The sequence below is a fragment of the Onychomys torridus genome, chromosome 9 (genome assembly GCF_903995425.1).
Source record: "Onychomys torridus chromosome 9, mOncTor1.1, whole genome shotgun sequence".
Lineage (NCBI taxonomy): Eukaryota > Metazoa > Chordata > Mammalia > Rodentia > Cricetidae > Onychomys > Onychomys torridus.
The window spans coordinates 112,191,865-112,215,430 of NC_050451.1; the positions used below are offsets into that span (position 1 = coordinate 112,191,865).

At 38.4% G+C, this 23,566-nt stretch overlaps 1 protein-coding gene across 5 annotated transcripts in view; it reads right to left on the minus strand.

The window, feature by feature from the left end:
- Window positions 1–23,566, minus strand: part of Fgf14 (fibroblast growth factor 14) — a 691,414-nt gene that overhangs the window by 254,079 nt on the left and 413,769 nt on the right. Inside the window, exon 2 of one of the 5 annotated variants that reach the window (XM_036199907.1) lies at window positions 17,909–18,051. The exons of 2 other annotated variants lie outside the window; for them this stretch is intronic. Coding sequence is in view for 2 of the 3 variants with exons in the window: in XM_036199904.1 (XP_036055797.1) it covers window positions 1,022–1,214 (193 nt within the window). In the remaining variant the exon portion in view is untranslated. 2 more of the 5 variants (XM_036199905.1, XM_036199904.1) reach the window with 2 other exon arrangements.

Sequence of the window (23,566 nt, forward strand, 5' to 3'; positions counted from 1 at the left end):
TTCCTGCCCACCTGGTTAGGTAGAGTAAGCAATCCCCATGTTGCTGTCATAACACCCCACATGCTCCTAAAACAGCCATCCTTTGTAACTGGGTGTAGAGAGGAGGCAGATAGCCAGGCTCTATTTCTTGAGTAAAGACTGGCATGTTACAGGAAGCAGAAGGTAATGAGGGGCACTAGCTGTTTCTCAAAATACAATAGTAATTAATATCACACATAGTAAGGACTCTTTTCTTGCCATCTTTGTGTAGTAACTGTTGGTACTTCACATAATTTGCTAGCTTATCAGTTTAAACAGACAGAACAGGAATACATACTTCCCCAGCAGGCTCAGTTAGATTCATTCTGAGGGTGACCCTGTATCCATTCAAAATTGACTACAGGTCTGGGAGTGGGGGTGGGTACAGCCCCCTTTGCTTTCTGTTATGTCTCTACTGAGCTAACCCTTAGTTCACATGCCGCCCCCCCCCCCCCCCCGTTGCTCACTTCTTTCCATTAGTCCCAGCTGAGGGGCCCTTTCACTAAGGGATGAGAAACAAGGGATTTGCAGGAAACTAAAGAGACCATGTGAAGCTGGGCACACACCAATTCCTGACATCTCCTATCTGACTGGGGGCACAATGCGCGTGACCTAAGGCACGCTGGGAGAGCAGATTCCTGCATTTTAGAGAGAATGCTGTGCTCTGGGGAGCCCCAACGTCTGCAGGAAGAGTGAAGACAGAATTTCTGAAGTCCAGCTTGTAGGAGAACCAGAAAGCAAGAGCCAGCCAGGAGATGGCAAATTTGAGGGCTCTGGGAGGGCTGAGTTACTAGTGACTGGCTACAGGTTGCCTGAGAGCAATCTACCAGTAGATTCACAGCTACCCCGGGAAGGCGCTCTGGCAAGCTGGAGGGAGATCACAGGGTTAGAGAAGGGTGGACAGAAACATGAAGGAAGGAAGGAGCAAGGGGAACCCTAAGCGCTCTATCCAGGCAGTAAAATACCAGCCAAGGCGCACCTCCCCACAGTGACCCACACAGACCTTGGCGCCGTAACCTGCGCTTCTTGAGGCCGAAGATGCGCACTTTGGAGAAGATATCCACCAGGTTGCCATTGCAAAGCCCGCGGTTCTTGCTGGGGCTGCTCCGCCTCCTGCTGGCAGAGGGCCGGTCCCAGTGCTGCTCCCGCGCCTGCCGCTTCTGGCGGATCAAGCCGCTGGCGATTGCCGCGGCCATGGTGGCCCAGGGAATGGGTCCCAGGGAAGGAGGGACAGAAGCAAGGGTAGCCTAGGGCACTGGAGAGGAAAGGGGCGGTGCAGACAGCTGCTCGCCCTGAGGGAAGCGGAGGGAGGGGCAGTCTGGAGGGGCTGGGGACAGAGGTGAGGCTGCTCAGTGCCCACTAGGACCCATCGCCCAGTCTGTTGAGCTTGGACTAAGCTCGTAGATGTTCCCGGGACACAGCAGGGCCAGCCGGGGAACTGGAGGTCTTGGCTGCTTCGGAATCCAGAGGGTTGTGGCTGTAGGTCACCTCGTGTCGCTGGAGCCCTCTCGGGGTCGCCACCACCACTAGCTCAGCTTTCTTGCCCAGCCCGCCTGCCGGGTGAGATGTTGACAGATCGGAGGGCTTCCTTCCTGGCCACAGAATGGAGGGGCGGAGGACAGGTCGCGGCAATGCCTCAGCGCATTTGTGGTTCTCCAGGCGCGTTGGGCAGGTCTCAGTGCCCAGCTCCAGCTGCCCTCGGGCAGGTGCGGCCACAGCCGTCTGCTCTCGGCTTCTGTGATTGTCAAGTGCTTTGGAAATCAGCATCTGGAGAGAGCAATCTTCTCCCCTGTGCTCTCTAATCAAAGCGCTCCATTCTTACCCTACTAATCCCCTCCCAACTATGTGGACCCCCTCCGATGTGTCTTCAGAAGGAAAATAAAAATTATATGCAGTAATGACTTAAAAATAATTATAAAGAGAGAAAGTTAAATGAACGGAAAAGGGTGTGATGCCAAGACCGTTGACGAGTCTGAGGAGGTGGAATTGAAGGAATATCGGTGCGCTTTGGTTCAGATGAAACTCGAATGTTTCCGAGGCTGCCACAGCTAAGCTAAGGGCTTCTAGAGTCCACAGAAAACTCTCAGCAGCAGTTGAAGGCTGAGGTGGTTTCTGCTCTCTGATTAATCCCTCCAGCACCAAGGCATCCCCAGCCCTTGGAGGAGGAGAGAGGAGAGTGAGTCCTGGGGAAAGAAGCACCTCTACTTTTCATTTAGTCATCCAAACTTGCTATCCTCTCCCTTTTGCTGCTGTGAAAGGTAGGTTATTTGGAACCAGCAACAATGAGCAAAAAGAAGGACCAGAGAAGAGAAGACAGATAATCTGTTCTAATGAAGAATGGAGGAAACAGCTTTCAGTTCTGTTTCCCGGCGGGTGGAAGAGGAGCTGCCAGCTGCCACAGAGGTCCTACACAGTGGCTGGATTAGGATAACCGCCTGGGGGAATACTGAAGTCTTAGCACAAAGATTAGCTTGGGGTTGAGGGATATCTGTAGCAGCACTCAGGATGACAAAAAACAGCCAGACTGAGAACATTCCACCATGAGCTGCCTTCCTTTGGTTTTGCCTCCATGGAGCAGCATTGTCAGAGAGCAAAGCCTTTTGAGCTGGATCAGAAATTCAAATATAATATTTGATATCTCCTATCTTCAGTGTCCTGCCTGTGACCTGACAGCATTCTGTTTTAGATGATTAACATGGGAAGGGTGAAGAAAGGAAAAGAAGGCTGGGGAGAAGCTCTTCATGCTTTGGACAGTTTATGGATGTAGTTTCTAGGATGAATTCCAGTGACAGATCCAAGCACTAGAGCTAGACTGCCTCCTCCATGCATGCACCCTTTGTCTTGCCATCATCCCAGGAAGGTAAGGAGAAGGGAATGCAAAAACCAAACTTCTTAATATCCAGTGTGGACACCGAGGAAAAATGTTTCAGCTGTCATTGGTAGGCTTATACAAATCTCTAGGGACTATGTGAGAACAGGAGAGAAAGGGTGCAGAACACAGGCAGTATCTGGAGCAGTTTTTAACAAAAATGTACCTTTTCTTTGTCTGGGGAGTTGTCAGAAAGTACTACAAAGACTCACCAACAGGCAAATGATGGAAAAGCAGCCTAGGATGTATTCCAGGGAAGCTTGCCACAACTCATACATATCCTTCCCTTGTAAGCAGTCCTATTCCCTCAGTTGCTGTGGGGAGGAACATTTGCTGTAGTGAGAGTGTATAGATTTGAATTCAGTGGAGGTAATATCAAGTTTAGAGTGATTTCCTTTTTTTAGCATTAAGAGGCATGCCAAAAGCTTATTTCCATCACTTGGCTGTTACATCTACAAACACTTATTAAGAGTAATATTTTAGAGATGCTTTGTAAGAAATTTGCATTGCTTTGTCACCCATGAGTTTAAAAGGGGAGAACCAAGGAAAAGGGAATACCAATTTATTTTGTGTCTATATTTGTGAAGCAATGTCATTTCTCATAAAGACAGAAAGTGGTCTGCAGCTTGATGAACAACCCTGATAAAATTCAGATAGAAGTATGGCTTTTCTTTTGGCTAAATCACAGTGGCAGGGGTGGGTGGAGGGATCCCACTAAAAGCCATTATGACAAAGAAGCCATTTGGACATTTGAAAAGTTCTAGTTTGGAATTTCTGAATGACTTCATAATTAAAACAAACAGATTTACCTAAAGATTAATGTAGGGTTATCTTTTTCAGAGAGCGAGATGAGATGTAAAATATAATGACCTTATATTTATATTTATAAAATAAACTGACTACAACTCCACCAACCATCTTGTTTGTTTATTAACTTGACTGAGGCTAAGCTTCTTGTCATTGCAGCTATGTTTACTGCTTTCTTTGTAAGGTTTCGATGATTTCTCACAAATCTTTGGGGCCTTTCCCAGGGGAGTCGGATTTGGGTCTTCCTAGGTCACTCCTTTTTGTTCTTGACCTTTCCACAAGGTCCAGGGAGTTTGCCCTTCAGTACTGCAGATAGGAACTCTGCCCAGCCATTCTTGAAAAAGCAGCACTTTAGAAGAGCAACCTGTAAGGGTCTTGGAAAAGTTCCTCCCTTTAAAAAAGCATCTCTCTCTCTCTCTCTCTCTCTCTCTCTCTCTCTCTCTCTCTCTCTCTCTCTCTCTTTCCTTTTCTCCCTCCCTCCCTCACTGCCTCCTTCCTTCTTTCTTTCCTTCTTCCTTTCAGATGGAAAAGAAATTAATCATCACAGCTTCCACTGACAGTAATAACACACCTCAAGGCCGAAGCCTTTCAGCTGTTTGATATGGGAGAAGCACCCTGCTTGCTTGATTTTCAATCCCGACCCCTGGCGAAGTGCCTGGAGCAGCGACTTGAGTCTCAGGGTCTATTCAGACAGTGAAATTTATTGAAACTCCAGCAGTTCTTTCTATTCTATGTTGCTTTCTATTTTAAAGTAGCTTGAAGCAAGATTGGGTAATCAAGGTCTTTTAGCTCAATTCTGGCGTTTGCCTCTTCCCTCTCCCAAAGGCAGCTTGGCTGTTTACAGATAGAGATAAGTGAAAGAAAACGCAAGAGAGCCATCTGCTGTTTTAAGCTGTGATAAAAGGCAGCACAGAGCTGGAGAGAAACCTGGTTTAGGGCAGGTGCACAGGAAACCAAACCTAAGGACCATACAGACAAGACTTCTTCTTTGGCCTCAGAGTCACTTCAGAGTTATTAATTTCACCTTTGACTTTATGTAAAGCAAAGAGAAAAATGGGAGGGAGGGATAAGGAACTGAAAAGAGGAGAGGACAGGGCAGGAGAGAAGAGGGGAGGGAAGAGGAGAGGAGAGGTGATTTACAAAGGGGATTTTCTGACTAAGCTCTTAAGAGTGTGAACTCCAATTTCAAGTGCTCTTAGTTCTTTATTTTGTCTGCAACTTCTTAAATTTATGTTGACCTCCAAAGTCATTTTAGTTTCTGCTTCAAGTTTTGCATCTTTTAAACAGCAGTAGCAGAGTCTGTTCAATTCTGATCAAGGTGCAGACTCTATCACAGTGCCTTGCTATCTTAAAGTACACAATAAATGCCAGCCATGTAGTGCCATCATCTACACCAGGAACTCATACTTTGTGCATTCTTTTTCAATTTCAATATTTTTAATACCACAACATATATTTTCAGGTACATTTCTTCACTTTCCATTAGTCAATATTGAGTGGACTTATGAAGTCACCCCTGGATTTCCATGCCTCCAAACTGCTGTTCAAAAATATTATCCTATCTCTCAGATGTTATAGAGTCCATGAGTAGTAAATACTCCTAGCTCATAAGTACCACAGAAACACCACACTGATGGAAGGCAATGAATTGTTCCATCATTTGCTGCCCTTTAAGTTTCTAGAAGATTCATGTTTCCCATTTGCCTACATTCCCATCAGTCCACATTTGTTCTTTTCTCTGCCTGAAAAATTTTAGCTGCTGGATACCCACACTCATCCTTGCAATGTAAAATATTGGTTAAAATCACAACCTGAGTGAGGCAAACCAACTGTTTGAATCCTTGAGCATTTCATTTATACTCAGCATGGTTTTATCCCCACAATTGTCATTACCAATAAGGTTATTGTGGGAATTCAATGATGACCCATATATTAAACACTTATAGTAGTGTCTGTCCCACAACTGGGATTCAATAAATAGTAGCTATTTATGACCACTTTACTTGTCACCATTAATTGTTCACTTATTTAATTGATTCAGTCCTGATTGAGAGCCAACAAATTTTTAAATGATAAAGAGAAACAAAGAGAGACTTGGGCTCTGACCTCAAAACCTTACAGTCTGGCATAGGTCTCAACATAGACCTCTTTTCTGAAAAACAAAACAGAAAACAAACAAACAAAAAATTCCTCACTATTTATCCTATCATTATCTCCAACTAATGCACCAATGCATGCCTTTGTAAATACTTCCACAATGTTGACATTAACATGTAACTTCTATTAGCTGAAGAGCAAGCTAGAATACTATCTCTACAAAGATGTGCAATTGGTATCTCATTAGTATGGCCATCACTGAACTGCTATTTTTTTTTAAATTAAAGCTAGTCTTCATTTAATCTTTCCCATCTCTTTTGTTGTTTTTCTGACCAACTCTTTAGAATCATATAAGACTAATTCTTTCTGTAAACCCTATATATACCAGTGCTGGAACTACTCAATTTATTTTCAAAATACACACACAACATGGTAATACTCATCATTGTCACTTCAACTCACTCACCATTTCATCAGGTAGACTACTGAAATGGTACTTGAATGGGTTCCTGTGATTCACTGTGCTCTACTGCACACCTCAACCCTGCAGCCATCACACTGGCGGTGAAATTGACATTGTATCACAATCCTGTTCAAAATCTTTTCTTGTGCTTCACTTCTGCCTTCATTTGTCTCCAGATATCCTATTTCCCTTTGCTCGTCACTTGTGCTCATGGCACAATGTTTATACTTGCATTCAATCAGATTCTCATCTCCATAGATTTATATGTTTTTTCACAATGCTATCTGTAATCATAGTCCTTAAATACAAGCAACCTCTTCTTGTTTTATGGGTCCATAAAGTATGCACCACTTAAAAAATCCCTACAGAGTCCTTTGCTTATTTAGCCCATTTACCCCTTTTAAATATAAGCTTGAAAGGATATAGATTCTGTGTCTCTACTGATTGTCACATGCATACTCTCTCAGTGCTTAACAAGTAACGATTTATTAAAGATAAAGAGGTTGGACATGTATGTAGATAGATAATTGAAACCAAGTGAGATGGACAGTGTGGTAGTTTGAATGTAATTGGCCCTTACAATCTCATAGGGAATGGCACTATTAGGAAGTGTGGCTTTTTTGGAGTAGGTATGGCCTTGTTGGAGGAAGTATGTCACTGTGGGGGTGGGCTTTGAGGTTTCTTTTGCTCAGGATACTGCCCAATGTCTGAGTCTACTTTCTGTTGCCTGTGAGAGCTAGAATTCTCAGCTACTCTAGCAACATGTCTGCCTGCACACACCCATGCTCGAAGTCATGATGATAATGGACTGAACCTCTGAAACTGTAAGTGAGCCACCCCAATTAAATGTTGTTTTTTTTTTTTTTTTATAAGAGTTGCCATGGTTATGGTGTCTCTTTACAGCATCAGAAACTGTAAGACAGGACTTGATAACAGGGACTGGGGTATTGCTATTAAAGGACTATGTTTTTGTTTGGAGTAATATGGACTTTGGGAGTTTAGATTAGAAAAACAATTGAATACTTTAAGCACTGCTTAATGGGCCATATTAGTAGGAGCATGGAAGTCAATGATCTAGAAAGTGATTTGATGAGCTGTGGGGGGCTTGCTCTAGAGGTTACAGAGAAGAAGAATTTTTGTATGTTGTCTAGAGATCATTCTTGTAATATTTGGTAAAGGAAGTGGCTGCTTTTTGCCCTTGTCTGAAAAGTCTGCCTAAGGCTAAAGTGAAAAGTTTTTGATTAATTCCATTGGCAGAGAAAAATCTCAAAACAATCAAGTAAGACTCTCTTTTGTGGTTATTTGTGGCAACTCTAATGAAGTTAGATTTATAATGAAAAGAGGAGTAAACTGAGTAGGATAAATTACAAAATACAAATTTTGAGAAGAAAAAGAACACCAGGAAGTGGAATGGAGCTAAATCCTCTGTTCAAGGAGATAAACAGATTAAGAAATGTAATAAAGAGAGTGTTGACCTCAGGGCAAGATCCTATCCAGCTAAGTTTCCAACTTGTAAAAAGGAACTAAAGAAAATCTTAGAGCCGGGTAGGGTGGTACATGCCTTTAATCTCAGCACTGGGAAGGCAGAGGCTGGCAGATCTCTGAGTTTGAGGCCAGCCTGGTCTAGAGATCAAGTTTCAGGACAGCCAAACTTGGACAGTACAGAACAGAAAGCTCGCAAAGATGTAAAGGAACAAGGGGGCCATGTTCCGGCCCCAGTAAGCAACAGAACTTTGCAATTTTAGCCATGTAATTCTGGCTTTAGAGTTAAGAATAAAAGAAAGAGATTTTGCCTACATGCCTAAAGAAAGCAACTGAGGCCAGGCATGTGTCAGAGCATCCATGAATGGAAGCTTAGGGATACTATTGCATAAAGCTGTGAAGTTGAAGCCTGGATTGCCTTGGAGACCCCAAGATGTTAGAGTTGCCAGAGCTGTAGAATACTTGTCCAGGAGAGCTGCTAACAGGGAATGGAACCAGCTCAAGAGATATGTTGCAGTCAACAGAGCTGATTAGAGTTGGAGATCTGAATAGTTTTTTGACAACAGACACAGAGATGCAGATTTTGGAGTTTGCCCACCTGGTTTTTGGTCTTGCTTTGGTCCAGTATTTTGTTGCTATGCTCCCTTCCCTATATTTTAGAACAATAATGTATATCCTGTGCCATTATATGTTGGAATTATATGATCTGCTTTTTGATTTTGATTTTACAGGGGATTAATGTTTTTTGTTTGTTTGTTTGGTTTTGGTTTTTTGGGGATTAATGTTAAGAGATTGTATGAATCACAGAAGAGACTTTGAATTTTGGACTTTTAAACACTGTTGAGACAGTGACAGAATACAGGAACTTTTGAACTGGACTAAATGTATTTTGTATTATCATGCTGTTATAAGTTTATGGGGGTCAGGGAATGGAATATGGTTGTTTGAATGCAATTGAACCCCATAATCTCATAGGGAGTGGCACTATTAGTAGGTATGGCTTTGATAGAATAGGGCTATTAGGAGGCTTGGCTTGTTGTATTAGGTGTGGTCTTTTTTAGAAGAAGTATATCACTGTGGTGGTGGGCTTTAAGGTCTCCTATGCCCAAACTACACCCAGTGTCTCAGATTACTTTCTATTGCCTTTGACTCAATATGTAGGACTCTGAGCTACTTCTTTGCCTGCATACCATCATGTTGCACCATGATGATAATAGACTAAAACTCTGAAAATGTAAGCCACCCCAATCAAATGTTTTTTTTTTTTTTTTTCTTTAGAAGAGTTGTCATGGTCATAGTGTCTCATCATAGCAGTAGAAACCCTAACTAAGACAAAAGTTGGTACCAGGGACTGTAGTATCATTGTGATAGGCCTGACCATGTTTTTTGTGAGAAGGAATGTCTACCTTGGGACTGTGGATTAGAAAATCAGTTGAATGCTCTAATTGCTGCTTAATGGGTCATCCTAGTAGAAGTGTAGCACAAATCTTAAAAGTTCTTATTAATAAAAACAAACCCGGGAACCAGGTATTGGAGTGAATGCTGGAAGATCAGAGAAGCAGAACAAGCCACAGCTACCTCACCTCGGCAGTTCCTCAGCTAATCTTGTTTCCTCAGACTGGAAACTTTGAGTCCTCATCCAAATGGATCTCAGGTGAACTGCTGCTCAAAAGCCTAAAAGCTTAACCAGCCAAAAGCTTCTAGTTTCTTGTCTTCACACCTTATATACCTTTCTGCTTTCTGCCATCACTCCCTGGGACTAAAGGCTCACTTTCTGGGATTAAAGGCATGTGTGTCACCAAGCCTGGCTGTTTGCAGTGTAGCCTTGAACTCACAGAGATCCAGAGGATTTCTGCCTCTGGTATGCTAGGATTAAAGGTGTGAGTGCCAGCATTTTCTAGCCTCTGTATCTGTCTAGTGGTTGTTCTGTTCTCTGACCCCAGATAAATTTTTTAAGGTGCACAGCATTTTGGGGAACACAATACCACTACATAGAAGCATGGAAGACAGTGGTGCTGAGTGTGATTTGAACTTTGAGTGCCTGGATCAAGAGGTTTCAGAGCAAAAGAATGTTAGTATGTGGCCTAAAGACTGGTCTTGTGACATTCAGGTGGAGAATGTGGCTGCCTTTGCCCTTATCTGAATAGTCTGCCTGAAGCTAAAGTGAAGAGCCACACTTAGGCAGTGAAGGAAACCATCAAAAGCAGAGCATTGGTGGCAATGTAGTTGAATGAGGAGACCATGTTCCAGTCCCAACAAGCAGCAGAGCTTGGCAGTTTCAGCCATGTGGTTTTGGCTTTAGAGTCAAGGATAGAAGCAAAGAAGTTATGAAATATTTCTCTGTGACTAAAGAAAGCCACTGAGGCCAGACATGTGTCAGGGATTTCTCTTAATAGAAAGGCCCAGAGAGGTCATTGAGTGAAGCTGTGAAGTTGAAGCCTGGATTGCCTTGGAGACCCCAAAATGTTGGAGATGCCAGGGTCGTGGGATATCTGACAAGATAAGATGCTAAAAGGGAGTAGAACAATTCAAGAGACAGACATATATTGCAGTCAACAAAGCTGAAGGAGATGGAGATCTAAGAACATTTTGACATCACACATGGAAATGCAGAATTTTGATTTTGCCCAGCTTGTTTTTGATCTTGCTTTGGTCTCATATTTCCTCACTATGAACCCTTTCCTATGTTTTGGAATGGTAATATATATCCTGTACCATTATATGTTGGAAGTGTATGATATGCTTTTTGATTTTGATTTTACAGGGGATTACAATTAAAAAATTGTATGAATATCAGAAGAGAGGTTGAAATTTAGACTTTTAAATAATTTGGAGACTGTGAATGATTATGAGGACTTTTGAAGTTGGACATAGTTTTTGAATTATGATATGGCTACAAACATTTGGGAACTAGGTAGTGCAATGTGATTTGAACAAAAATGGCCCCCCAAAGGGAGTGGCACTATTAGGAGGTGTGGCTTTTTTGGAGTAGGTGTGGCCTTGTTGGAGGAAGTGGGTACAGGCTCTGTTGTCTCCTATGCTCAAGCTACACCCAGAAGCTACATCTCTAACTACTTCCTATGTCCTTTGAATCAACATGTAGGACTCTGAGCTACTTCTCCAGGACCATGTCTGCCTACACACTATGTTGCACCATGATGATAATGTACTAAACCTCTGAATATGTAAGCCACTGCAATTAATTTTTTTTTCCTTTATAAGAGTTGCCATGGTCATGGTGTCTTTTCACAGTAATAGAAACTCTGACAGCCACCATTTCCCTCTCACTGAGTACTTTCCTGCTTTCAGACTGCATATTGACAAAGTTGCTACATACAACTTGTCACAAAAATTTAAAACCAGATGATCATACTTCTTTTTATGTACACACACACACACACACACACACACACACACACACGTGTATATATATATAACTCACATACACTTACTTTTAAATTCCACAGGCAGGGAGTGTCACCCATCACTAGCTTACTCATACTATGTATCAGTAACATATAGTCTAAACATATAGACACAAAAGTAAATGGATCTTAATGGAGGAGCATATAGATATAAGAACAGTACTGTCAGTATTGACTACATTGTTTAAGTGATTCTCACAAGTCATTTTAAGTTTTATGATGTTTAAAGTGACTGGGCATGGATGACTTCAATTTCAATTAAGGTTCTCCGTGGTTTATGGAAAAACTGAATAGTACTTGTTGATAATTCTTTAAAAAACAAATAATCCAAAGAACATATTTTTGCACTTATGCCTGACCATGACTGTGGCAACTCTTACAAAGAAAACATTTAATTTGGGTGGCTTGCTTAGAGTTAATGATTTAGATCATTATCATCATGATGGGGAGTATGCAGGTATACAGGTAGATGTGCTGCTACAGCTGAGAATGATACATCATGTAGGCAACTGTCACACTAAGGAAAGCTAGAGCAAAAGAGACCTCAAAGCCTGTCCCCACAGTGACATACTTCCTTCCACAAGGCCACACCTCCTAATAGTGCCACTCCCTTTGGGGGCCATTTTCTTTCAAACCACCACAATGCCTATGTGAATTTTTTTACTTGTTACCTTGTAGAAAGTAACAAAATGTCTAATATTCTTTCATTTTATAATTGCCACTAATTAATGAGGTCCAAAACAATTAATATAAAAATTCATCATTACTTTGCATACCAAAAAGTTATTAAGCCATGTCATTCTACAGATTATAATACATCAGCTAATGTAACATAGGAAAGTGGTATCGATAAGCCATAAATAGTGCTCATACCTTTGATAATTTTTTTATTCCATGTATTTTGCTTAGAGTTTTTCAAAGCTTTCTGTCAAAAAATGTTTTCAATCATTTATCTTTTTTGTGGCTTTTTAAAAAAATCTCCTATGGCTCAAAATTGAGAGATTCAAAGAGTATAAATAAGCAAATATTCTTCAAATACTTCTTGAGAAAATATTTGGTCAACATGACACTGTGAGTGACTCATTCTACTTCATGATAAATGACTTTGTGTTCATCACTTTTCAAATTCTTAAGCATTTCCTAAATTTTGAGCAAAACAGAATACAGTAGTGCTTTTTCATGATCAAATTAAAGTCAACTAACTATAGGTGAAGTGTACCAGGGTTATAAATGATATATTGAAATTTGTTTTTACATTCCAGATAAATGAATTCTACTTGAAAATGTTTGAGATACTTCTGGAAATGTAGAGACTATAGATATATGTTTTTGTGCATTAGAAAACACATCAAGAAATAGTATTTTTTTTTTTTTTTGCCGGAGTTGAGGACCGAACCCAGGGCCTTGCGCTTGCTAGGTACACACTCTACTACTGAGCTAAATCCCCAACCCTAAGAAATAGTATTAATATGCATTTGAGGCCACATTTGACTACTTAATTAAGAATGGATATTTATCTCCTTATGACAAACTACAGTATTACATTTTTTTCCCTGTGACAGCATATTTGCTCATTATTTTGGATTCAAAGAATAAAATGGAAAAACTGTCAAAGAATTTTTTTTTTTATTTTTAGGAATTAACTTGTAACATTAATAATGTAACAGTTGTATTGATTAAAGTTGCTGGATGCTTTTTTTCAAGTAGGGAAGAAATTTCCTTCTATTAAAAAAAAAAAAAAACTCGGAAGGAAGTTTTACTGTTGTTAAATATTTTGATTAAATAAAGAAAAAGGAAAACTATTGGTGCTCAAAATCTGTGAACATTTCCCCTATGGAAGATTACTACTAGCAGATGGTTCTAGCATGAATCTTAAATGGTCTTATTAATAAAATCAAACCTGGAGCCATTTTTTGGGGTGAATGCTGGAAGATCAGAGAAGCAGAACAAGCCATAGCTTCCTCACCTTGCTAATTCCTCAGCTGACTCTGTTTTACTGGATGCCTCTCAGCTGAACTGTGCTGCTCAAAAGCCTAGAAGCTTAACCAATCTAGTTCCTGGTTTTCACACCTTATATACCTTTCTGCTTTTTGCCCTCACTTTCTGGAATTAAAGGCTCACTTCTTAGGATTAAAGGCATGAGTCACCATAACTGGCTGTTTCCAGTGTGGCTTTAAACTCACATTGATCCAGATGGATCTCTGCCTCCCAAGTTATAGGATTAAAGGCATGTGTGCCACCATTTTCTGGCCTCTATATCTAGTGGCTGTTCTGTTCTCTGACCCCAGATAAGTTTATTAGGGTCACACAATATTTTTGGGAACACAATATCACCACAGATGGTTAATTTTACAATTCCACTGTGTTTTTCAAATCTTGTTAATAAGTTTGAAAAATCATCCACAATATCTCCAATTTTTGTATATTAAAGTGACTTTGAAATGTGCATAGCATACTTCTCTAGAGCTAGGATTGCTGATTCTCCTTCTGAATCATTGGTGCAGATTCTAATGTCACCAATTTTAAATGATAGATCACTGGATTTCAAAAAATGTTTAATATCTCAACAGAAAAAAATTACTCAGTTTCACAAAAAATAATATATATATATATATATATATATATATATATATATATCCTAAGTAATATGACTAATGTGTTCATATGATATACTCTTCTTTATAGTCACTAGTAGTATTCATTAATAGTAGAATTAAAGCTACATTCATAGTAATTAAGTGTTCTAGATTGACATTGTTTCTATTGTATTCATCGCGTTTTGGTGAAATATACCCAAACATCTTTGTAAGCATACATATCTTCACACTAAAGCATACAGGTAAACTTCTGATACTTTCAAGATAATTATGAAGCATTAATGACTGCTAGAGAAAAATGATCTTCAAACTTTCTGTTCCACACTAATGAATATGTAAGGAACTCAAAAAGTACAGTAAATATACTCCAAATAATTTGTTTTAAAGTGAGAATATGATATAAATAGACATTTCTCAAAAAACAAAATACACAAAGTAACAAATGTATATGAAACAATGGTCACCAGGGAAATGTAAATGAGAGCTACAATGATATATGATCTCAGCACAGACAGGATGGCTACTATCAAAACATCAAATAATAACCAATACTGGTAATAGTTTTGAAAATAGAATTTGAATGCACATAACACTAGTACACTCATTTTAGAAACATTATGGAAGCTACTAAAAATGAGATACCATGTCATCCAAATATCCAAATGCTTGGTTTATACAAAAAGGAAATCAAATAAACAGATCAAAGACATAACTGCACTCCCATGTTCATTAGGCATTATTCGTAATAATCACTTAACTGTGGAAAATTTACATTACTTTTATCAGGAGATGAATAGATAAGTCACATATATACACATGCAACATAGAATATTAATGCCATCTAAAATAAAATGCTGTCATTTGTGACACAATTGATGGAACTGGAAGACAATGTGTGAAGTGAATTAAATCAAGCACAGAAAGAAATAATGTATGCTCTCAAACATCTCTGAGAGCTAAAACCCCTGACCTCAAAAAAGGAAGTGCTCTACAGCATGGTAGAGCAATTATAAGCTCCAGCAGTCTGTTATGTTCTCTACAAAGGACTGAAGAGAGGTCAAGAGCTCCAAACATAGAGAAATCACAAGTGCAAAAAGGAGGCAAGGATACTGATTATGCTGACTAGATCACAGCACCCTGTCTATGTATATTGTATTATCATTGTGCCCCACAAGTAAGTAGAAATAGTCTGACAATTACTTTAGCTAATACTATGACTATGCCTCTAGATTTATAAAACATCTAAACAATGCCTGTGCTGTAGGTTGTGAAGAGGATATCATGATTCCAGCTTAACAGTAGAAATAATTCAGTGATGTTAAATGATCATAAAATCTGTTCTGTTGGAAAGTCACAGAGCAGAAGCATTTGTTTTCTCTCCTACAGTGTCTGTCATCCAGAAGTCAGCTATTTGAAAATCAAACCATCAGTCACAGCATCAAGTACAGAATAGGGACTTACATCTAGAAGCTTATACTCCTGGCATCCTTACGATTGGCATTATAAATATGTGATCCCTACTGAATTTTATATGAAAATGCTCATGTGCATTTTTATAGTATCAGATTTACATGTTTCATTTATTAAAAGGATCTCTAACCAAAATAAGAATAAGAAAACTCTAAGGGAAGGTACTAAAGAAAAATGAACATATAACATCTAATGTTATGCTTTCTTACTCTGAAAGTGAAACATATTCATTAAGAGAAAATGTATAATTCAAGGATAAATTTAAGATCCTCTAAACTCAACAATAAATGTTTTAGTACAATTTCTCTAGTATTTGTAGAAATAATTTCAAACTTATTATAACCTGGTTTTGACACAATTTAACAACTAAAAATTTACAGTTGAGATAAAAATTCACAGAGTAAAAGAGCATACCCTTAAGGATATGATCTGGAAGTCCATGGAGGACTAGTGCTCTATACAGTCTCTAAAATCTCAGTCACTCAAAGATCCTTTCCCCTAATTAACATTCTATCTGCTCTAATCTCTAGAACTATTCTTAACCTTAGCGTACAGGGCTTTAGGAAATCTAGCTAAATAAAAGAATCCTCAGGACTCTGGTAAAGTTGCTATTAATCTATCTTGATCTTACGAGCTTTTCTGAAAGATATATGTGAAAGTAGCTTTCAAAGTATATGCACCCAGGATGTGTTAAAACTCTTGAACTGATTGATCCCCTACTCCTGATTCTAGTTGCCACCTTGTTTCAAGCACTCAAGAACAAGGTTCTATCCTTAAATCCCATCCCCATATTTTTGTATCTCTGCCCTCAGTACCTTTTAAAATGAAGACCTGTTTTGTATCTACTCAATTATTTGTTTATACAACAACTGTTCATTTGATTCAATCTCTAACTACTTCCTTCCCCTGTTTTTCAGCATGATCTACTCCCACCTAGAATGTCTGGTGATCATTTGCTATAACCTCTTTGGTAATACCTGATTGCTAGAATATCTTTGGATATTTATTATTGAATCTTTCAAGAGAAAAAGACACAGGGAGGGGCAGAACACAGCAATTTGCTGTTGTGGAAACATAAACATTATGCTCTCCTATGGGTTGTGAGAACACATTTTTTTCTGAGCTCCACATAAATCAATCCATGGAGAATTTAATTTCTTGAATTTATAACATGTTTTTCATGAGATTTAGGGCCATTAAATAAAACTAAAGGTAAATGTGATACTCTACAAAATGAGATTTGGGGCCTAAGGCTATCATCAGCTGAAAGATATTAATTCTGAAAGTCCTTTCTCCCCCTTCCATTTTCACATCAGTTTAATGTAGCTTTAGGGATGGTAGTAGACAGTTAGCCTTCCTCCTCAGAAATTTAGACTGTATCTTAGATAAGGATTGCCTTAACTAGTTTAGACTTGAAGACAAGTGAAAATTGTCATTTGAGAGAGTAATAAAGGAACAAGAGTTATTTCCTAGATTGTGCGTGCATGTTTGTATACCTGTGTATGTGTGTATGTGTGTGTATTCATTCACATGTATGCATGTAAGTGTGTGTGTGTGTGTACAGAGTTGGGGGTAAGCTGTAGAAACCTTGTAATTTTATGCAGAGAACACCAGAGAGGCCTTAAATAAAATAAAACAAAAGCAAAAAAAACTTCAGGTTCTGTAAGTAATTTGAAGGAAAATGGCCCCAAAGAGTGGAACTATCAGGAGGTGTGGCTTTGTTGGAGTAGGTGTGGCCTTGTAGAAAGAAGTGTGTCACTGTGGGTTTGGGCTTTGAGGTCTCCTAGGCTCAAGCTACTCTCAGTGTAGTAAACAGTTCATTTCTTGTTGCCTGTGGATCAAGATGATGAACTCTCAGCTCCTTCTCCAACACCATGTCTGTCTGCATGCTTCCATGTCCTGTCATGATTATAATGGATTAAACCTCTAAAACTGTAAGTCACCCCAATCAAAATTTTAAGAGTTGCTATGGTCATGGTGTCCCTTCACAGCAATAGAACCCCTATCTAAGACAGGTTCCTCAAAGAAGTCTAGCTGTAACGTTTCTCTTTCTTACCTGTACCTATATCTTTGACCCTTTATGTGTTACTCTTTGTTCCTTCTTTTGAGGCCCACAGATATCTGAACCTGGCTTCCATAGATAACATTATCAAATGCTTCAAAAGAGGCCTTTGGCTGTGAGTTAGAAATAGCAGCCACCTTTTTCTAGCTTTCTTTCATACATAAATTTCATGCATATATAAAATATTTGTAATTATAGACATGTCAGTCAATGGATCTCTCCCAGTCAACAGGGATAAACTGTTCAAACAGAACCTTTCTTCAAGATGCTTTATGGATTCAGTCAGCTGTGCTAAGCCAGCTTGGCTACATCCAGCTTGTGTTCTCTTCTTCATAGAATAGGCATAGTGATGCTCACAAGACGTTTAGTTCTGGCAGGACCAGTTTCAGACTAATTCATGTCATAAATATTTTACTACAAACAGGAAACAACAGCATAACATCCTTTTCACAGCAAAGTTTAGAAGTTAGTCATACTCAGCTAATAGTCAGGGAAGATACTCAGATACAAGTATCTTAATTTCACAGCCCTCAAGGCCTAGCTTTTCATGACTATCTTGTGTCTTTTTAAACATTCCAAAAGGTTGTTCTTACCCTTTGTTACTACACTCATACCCACCAATGAGTGCTCAGCTCTTCTGTCTCAGGATATTTTTCTGGTCCCAACTGCTCCCAGCCTCTCCTGCTCAGAGCTCCCCACTGTAGTGCCTCTGCTTTCCTGGGCCTGGGACACCTTGTGCATAGTTCATTATTTTGCCACCACTGGAAGGAAGAAAATAATGCTAAGCTGAAGTGCTGGACTTAGATCCCTGTGAGTCTCCATCTGCAAGTAAAACCTACAGGCTTTTAATTCCATTTCCCTCCTAACATCAGGAAATAGAATTCATTTTCAAATGGCCAATAAAGCAGTAGTCCTTTAAGAGATAGATATTTGATAAATAGATCTTCTCATAGATAAGGTGATTATACTATGCAGTTTTTAACAGAAACCCAAGAGGTAGTGGCTTGGGAGAGTTTTAGCTCCAAGCTGGGGTACTTTAATTAGAGATGTCATTACCCCAATTGATTCCCTAATATTTTTAATAAAATGAGTGACATACAATGGACAGAGGGGTGGGAAATGTCACCCAAACATGAGCTTTCTGCTTTATTGATAATAATGAGGCTGAATGTAAAATAAAATCTAATTACCTATTCACAAAAAATAGTAATTTAGAGATATTTTTCTATTAAAATTACTGAAAGCTAAAAAAAAAGGTGCAAACAATATAAAAGCCAAAACATCCTAAACTTAAGTGTTCTTGTTTCAGTGCCCATGTGAAAGCATACAATTTATGCTTTCAACAAATGGAAAAATCATCATGCATCTTAATTCTGTTTTATTTTTCAATTTTAGTCATTTAAGGTTCTGAATTAAAATCTTAATCTGTTACATTACAGTATCATTATTTATTCAAAAATAGAGACAGGAACTAACTTTAGGGATTATCTGGCCCAACAGCCTAATCTTACTGATCCACAAACCTGTGTGTGTAGGGTGACTAATTTCCTAAGGTCACAAAACTAACTGGAATCAGTCATGGGTCTAAATTCTACCTTACTGATATCCTGTATGTACACTTGCTTCCCTGTCATAACTCTGTACTTCTCAGTAGACTTCAGCTACACTGAGGCAGAGTAGCCATTGTAAGCTCTCCAGAGCACTTCTAGAACATAGGTATCATGATACCCTTCTTTTAAATCATAAACAACGTCAGATGATGAATTACTACATCTGATATTTACAAAGTAACCCTCTTTCAATCAATATGAAAAGATAATTTTCAAATAACAAACAATCTTGTTTATATATCTTCCTGTTGCTCATTCATTCATTAATTCACTCAGTTACACAATGTAGTGAGTATTGATTTCCCATCACTGGTGTGAGTATTCAAAGAACAGTAAGAAAACAATGTAGAGGATAGCTACATGGCACAGTGAGACTAACCAGCAGAAAGTCATCCTATAAAGAATGTCACTTCTGCCTGCTGCATCCCAGAAAATATCTCCAGAAAACAATTCCAAATGAGAACTTCAAAGTATAAATCTAAAAAAATAATGAAATCCCAAGTCACGACACACACAGCTTTCTAAAACAAAAACAAATGTAATAATTCATGAAATACCTACCAATGTTTTCATGCTCTCAGCAAAGAGATTCACTTACTCAACTCCTATTTTCAGGCCCCACACTGTTCAGAGTGACTTTACATTATACTTTTCTGTTCATATTTGAAATACATTTGTTGCATTTAAATGTACAAAATCTAATCCATGTTCATATATGCATACATGTTAAATATAAATATAAATTATATATATGTATATATACATATATATATGAAATAAAGATGGATGGAAAGTATGAATACTATTTACAGTGGGTGGTAAACTGCAGCTTTCTCTGTTTTATTCTTTGTATGCTTCCCCTGATTCTTTAAAAGAATGTATGCTGCCTATATGATCATAAATATTGATCTTTTAAAACAAAGATGCTGATTTAAAAGAATCTGAAGAGGGTAACTGATGCACAGAGGAGCAATCTCCAGTGAGTTGTGCATACTCATAGCTGATGAGAAATCTAAATTTTATATAATATAAATTATAAATTAATTGAGACAGTATTCTCCACTTATATGTTATCAAAAGTTTTGCATTTGAAATTCTTCTTCTTTTTTTTTGGTTTTTTTTTTTTCGAGACAGGGTTTCTCTGTGTAGCTTTGTGCCTTTCCTGGAACTCACTTGGTAGCCCAGGTTGGCCTCGAACTCACAGAGATCCGCCTGGCTCTGGGATTAAAGGCGTGAGCCACCATCACCTGGCTCGCATTTGAAATTCTTAAACATCAGAATCCTTCCTTTGACCTTTCTGCCTTCACAGATATGAAGGTGACTGTTTCAACAAAATAGTTCTTCAAAATAAACTAAAGGAAAAAGAAGACAAGACAGCTTTTATCCTTAAAAAAAAAAAACACTATTATTTAAGAGTAAGTTTAGCCTAACTGCATATGAATATTATGAGTATAATTAATGTATTGGATTTACAAGGCCTAATATCAGAAAGTACAAAATTAATTTCCTGTGATAAAATATTACTCTCCATATAATTGTACCTCATCTCCCAGGTAAACAAGTTCCATTTTATTTTTGTAGCACCTATGCCACCAGATTCTGTTACAAATACAGAAATAAACCTGTGGTCAGAAAAACATTTGGTAATTTTTTTCATCTCAGAAGGAGCCACTTCCTCCTCCTTCCTTGGTTAGTGGCTACAACAATTTACTTACATCATAGAAACAAAGTATTTTACACTATAGCACTTTTTTTTTACATTCAGCATAAATTAAAATACACACAGACAGAATTAAACCAATTAAGCTAAACCCTCTGATTCTGTCAAAGGCAATAACAGTGACATCTACTGTTAAATGACTGTTGTTAAATTCACAGAAGTAGTTATGCTTTGTTCCAGAAACCAAATGAAGACTAACAAGATTGCCACTTGAACACTCCAATGGTTTAACACCAGACAGAATAACCCTTCCCCCTTTTCAGACTGAGTTATTCTTTCACAAAATAGCACCCAATATTCAATTTTCCAGAAGGCCCTGTCATTTTTCTCATCTTACAATTCCCTTCAGAACATAATTTTTCCTTTATTCACGTGAACAGCTTTAAACATTTTTTTCCCTGAAAACTATACTCTGTTAATTTCTGGCCTTCTATTTTCTGAGCTTTTCAATGTCTGATACGGATCCACCCCTTAGAGCTGTCATCAAGTACATAAAAAAAAATGCCAGTCTTTCCTACTAGTCTCTGGCATCTAAATAATTTTCATTTTGCCCTCCAATCTCTGCCTTGTCTTTCACTACCCAGGTTTTTATGTGCATCCTCAGAATGTCCTTCAATTTTTCCCTAGGCTGTCTTCACAGACAATTCGATCAGTAGTTTACATTCTATGTCTTTGGCATTCCAGAATCCACATTTATATGTTCATTTAAATCACAAATACTAAATAGCAAAATGAAATTTCACTTATGATCATCTTGAAAACTCAGGACTCTGCTGCCTTCTCTCTTCTGTACCCTGTCTGAAAGACAATGGAGATTTTCAGCTCCACTGACTCAGGTACTTTGTTTCCTGCTCTGCTAATTATAATATCCTCTCAGAGCATAGCATCATGCTCACCCTACAGAAGTAATGTGATAAAGAGATACAGGGTAACTGTGAAAGGCTGGAGTCCTCTGGGTGCCAAACACCTGAAACACTACTGAGCAAATCTAGACTTGTCCTATTTCACCCCCAAGTCTCTTTTGATCATTTACTATTATTATTAATTAGTTTATTTTTTGAGTCCAGAATACACCTATTTGTCCCTCTGTGTATGTGTGTGTGTTTCTAGTATAAAAACCTCAAAAAGATCACTGAGACCAGTTTCAAATTTTAAGATATCATATATAAATAATTGAAGGCATCACATGATTACAAGAATTTTATGGGAATATACATTTTTCATAAGTTAATTTGTAACGCAGCTCTGCAATTCCTGCCCCCAGAATGTGAAAAACAAAGTTCTTTAGTGGTAAACAGTCTTGCCCTTACTTTGAGCCTAATGAAAAAAGAGCTGTGTAGCCCTTTTTCTTAAAAGGAAATCATAAAAACATACAATAAGACTGAACTTACAGCTCTAGGGCCACACGTGATAGGAATGGAGGCAAGTATTGTAATGTGAAATAGTCATTTGTTCCAACCCATGTTTACTATCTTTCCTTTACAACCATTAAAATTTAACTTTTAAAAATAAAAAGGTTTAGTTTGAAGAATTTCAGATGTAAGAAGCATGTTCTAAAGACCTATGCCACAACTAGCTAGCGTGCACGTGTGTGTGTGTGTGTGTGTGTGTGTGTGTGTGTGTGTGTGTGTGTGTGTGTTTGTTTGCTTGTTTTTGAGCTCAGCATTTAACATAGCTTTACAATCATAGGGAAGAGAAAACCTCAGTTGAATAATTGAAGTCCAACTTGGTGAGCGGGAGATAGAAGCTATATTGGTATGAGAAGCTCTTCTCTTCTCTCAGTTGTCTCACGTCATTTTATTTAGAAATGTTTTCAGCTTCGCATCACATATAGAAGTGACCCAGTTACTTTTAGCAGCATCAATGATATTATATGAAGTTTTCTATTCTCTTAAAACCTGAGTTATTTTTAACAACTCCCAACATGTATAGATAACAACTACATTAACATGAACCAAATTATTCATACTCTTTTTCCTGGTCAGTTTGAATGTTTGCAATCAGATTGTGTCCTCTACCCACTACTCACTTTTCTCTGTTCAAAGAGAAAATATTTCAGCATTGGTAAATAAAAAAATTCTTCAGAAGAATTTTATATTGTTGTTTGTGAATACATATTTATTGAATTGTTATTAATGTCACATCAGTGTATTTTCATAAAATAATAGGTAATTTATATATTCTTTGATTTTTGTAACCAATGATAGTATTGAATAACAGTTTAAATACAGTTGTCTTTTATATTCAAAAATAGGCACATACATCCATGTATATGAAATTTGATACACATTTTTAGACTTTTGCTCCATGAAGGTAATTTGGCCAATTATGTCTCACATATTCTTATGTTTCTGTAAGGTCCTAATGTCATTGAAAAGTTTCTAATGTCTGGTAGCACTGTGACTATCACCAACCTCTCAATGAAAGGCACATATAATGTGACTGTTATGATACTGGTGTAGACAATCTATAATATACAATATATTGGTAAATTGTCATGTGCTATTTGAGCTCACAAAAAACTGTCTCTGATATTGGGGTCACCTCTCTTCTGTTTCAGACCCAGATTTGTTTGTCTCAAAGTGTCCTCTAAGGCCCCTTGTCTGGAGATAGGCTGCCTACCAAGTCTGAGACAGGGAGAGAAGAAAAGAACAAAAGGCCTCAAGAGTAAAATCATCATGTCCTTGAAAACAGCTAGAAGGTCAGTCATTTCCAACAGACATTATTATAGTTTAACCCATGGTAGAAAAGTGCCCACAGTAGGGAAGAGAAACCAGAAGTTCAGCTGAGGGAAACTCAGCCATGGAGAAAAGGTTCAATCAGAAACTTCAACTGATTCCTCAGCTTCCCTAGTTGGTTTCTTATGGATGTTGTGAGCCCCTGATTTGCTGATGTCATCTCTATGTGTTGCTATTTGTTCTTTTACTTGGAAGCCTCACCTGAGAG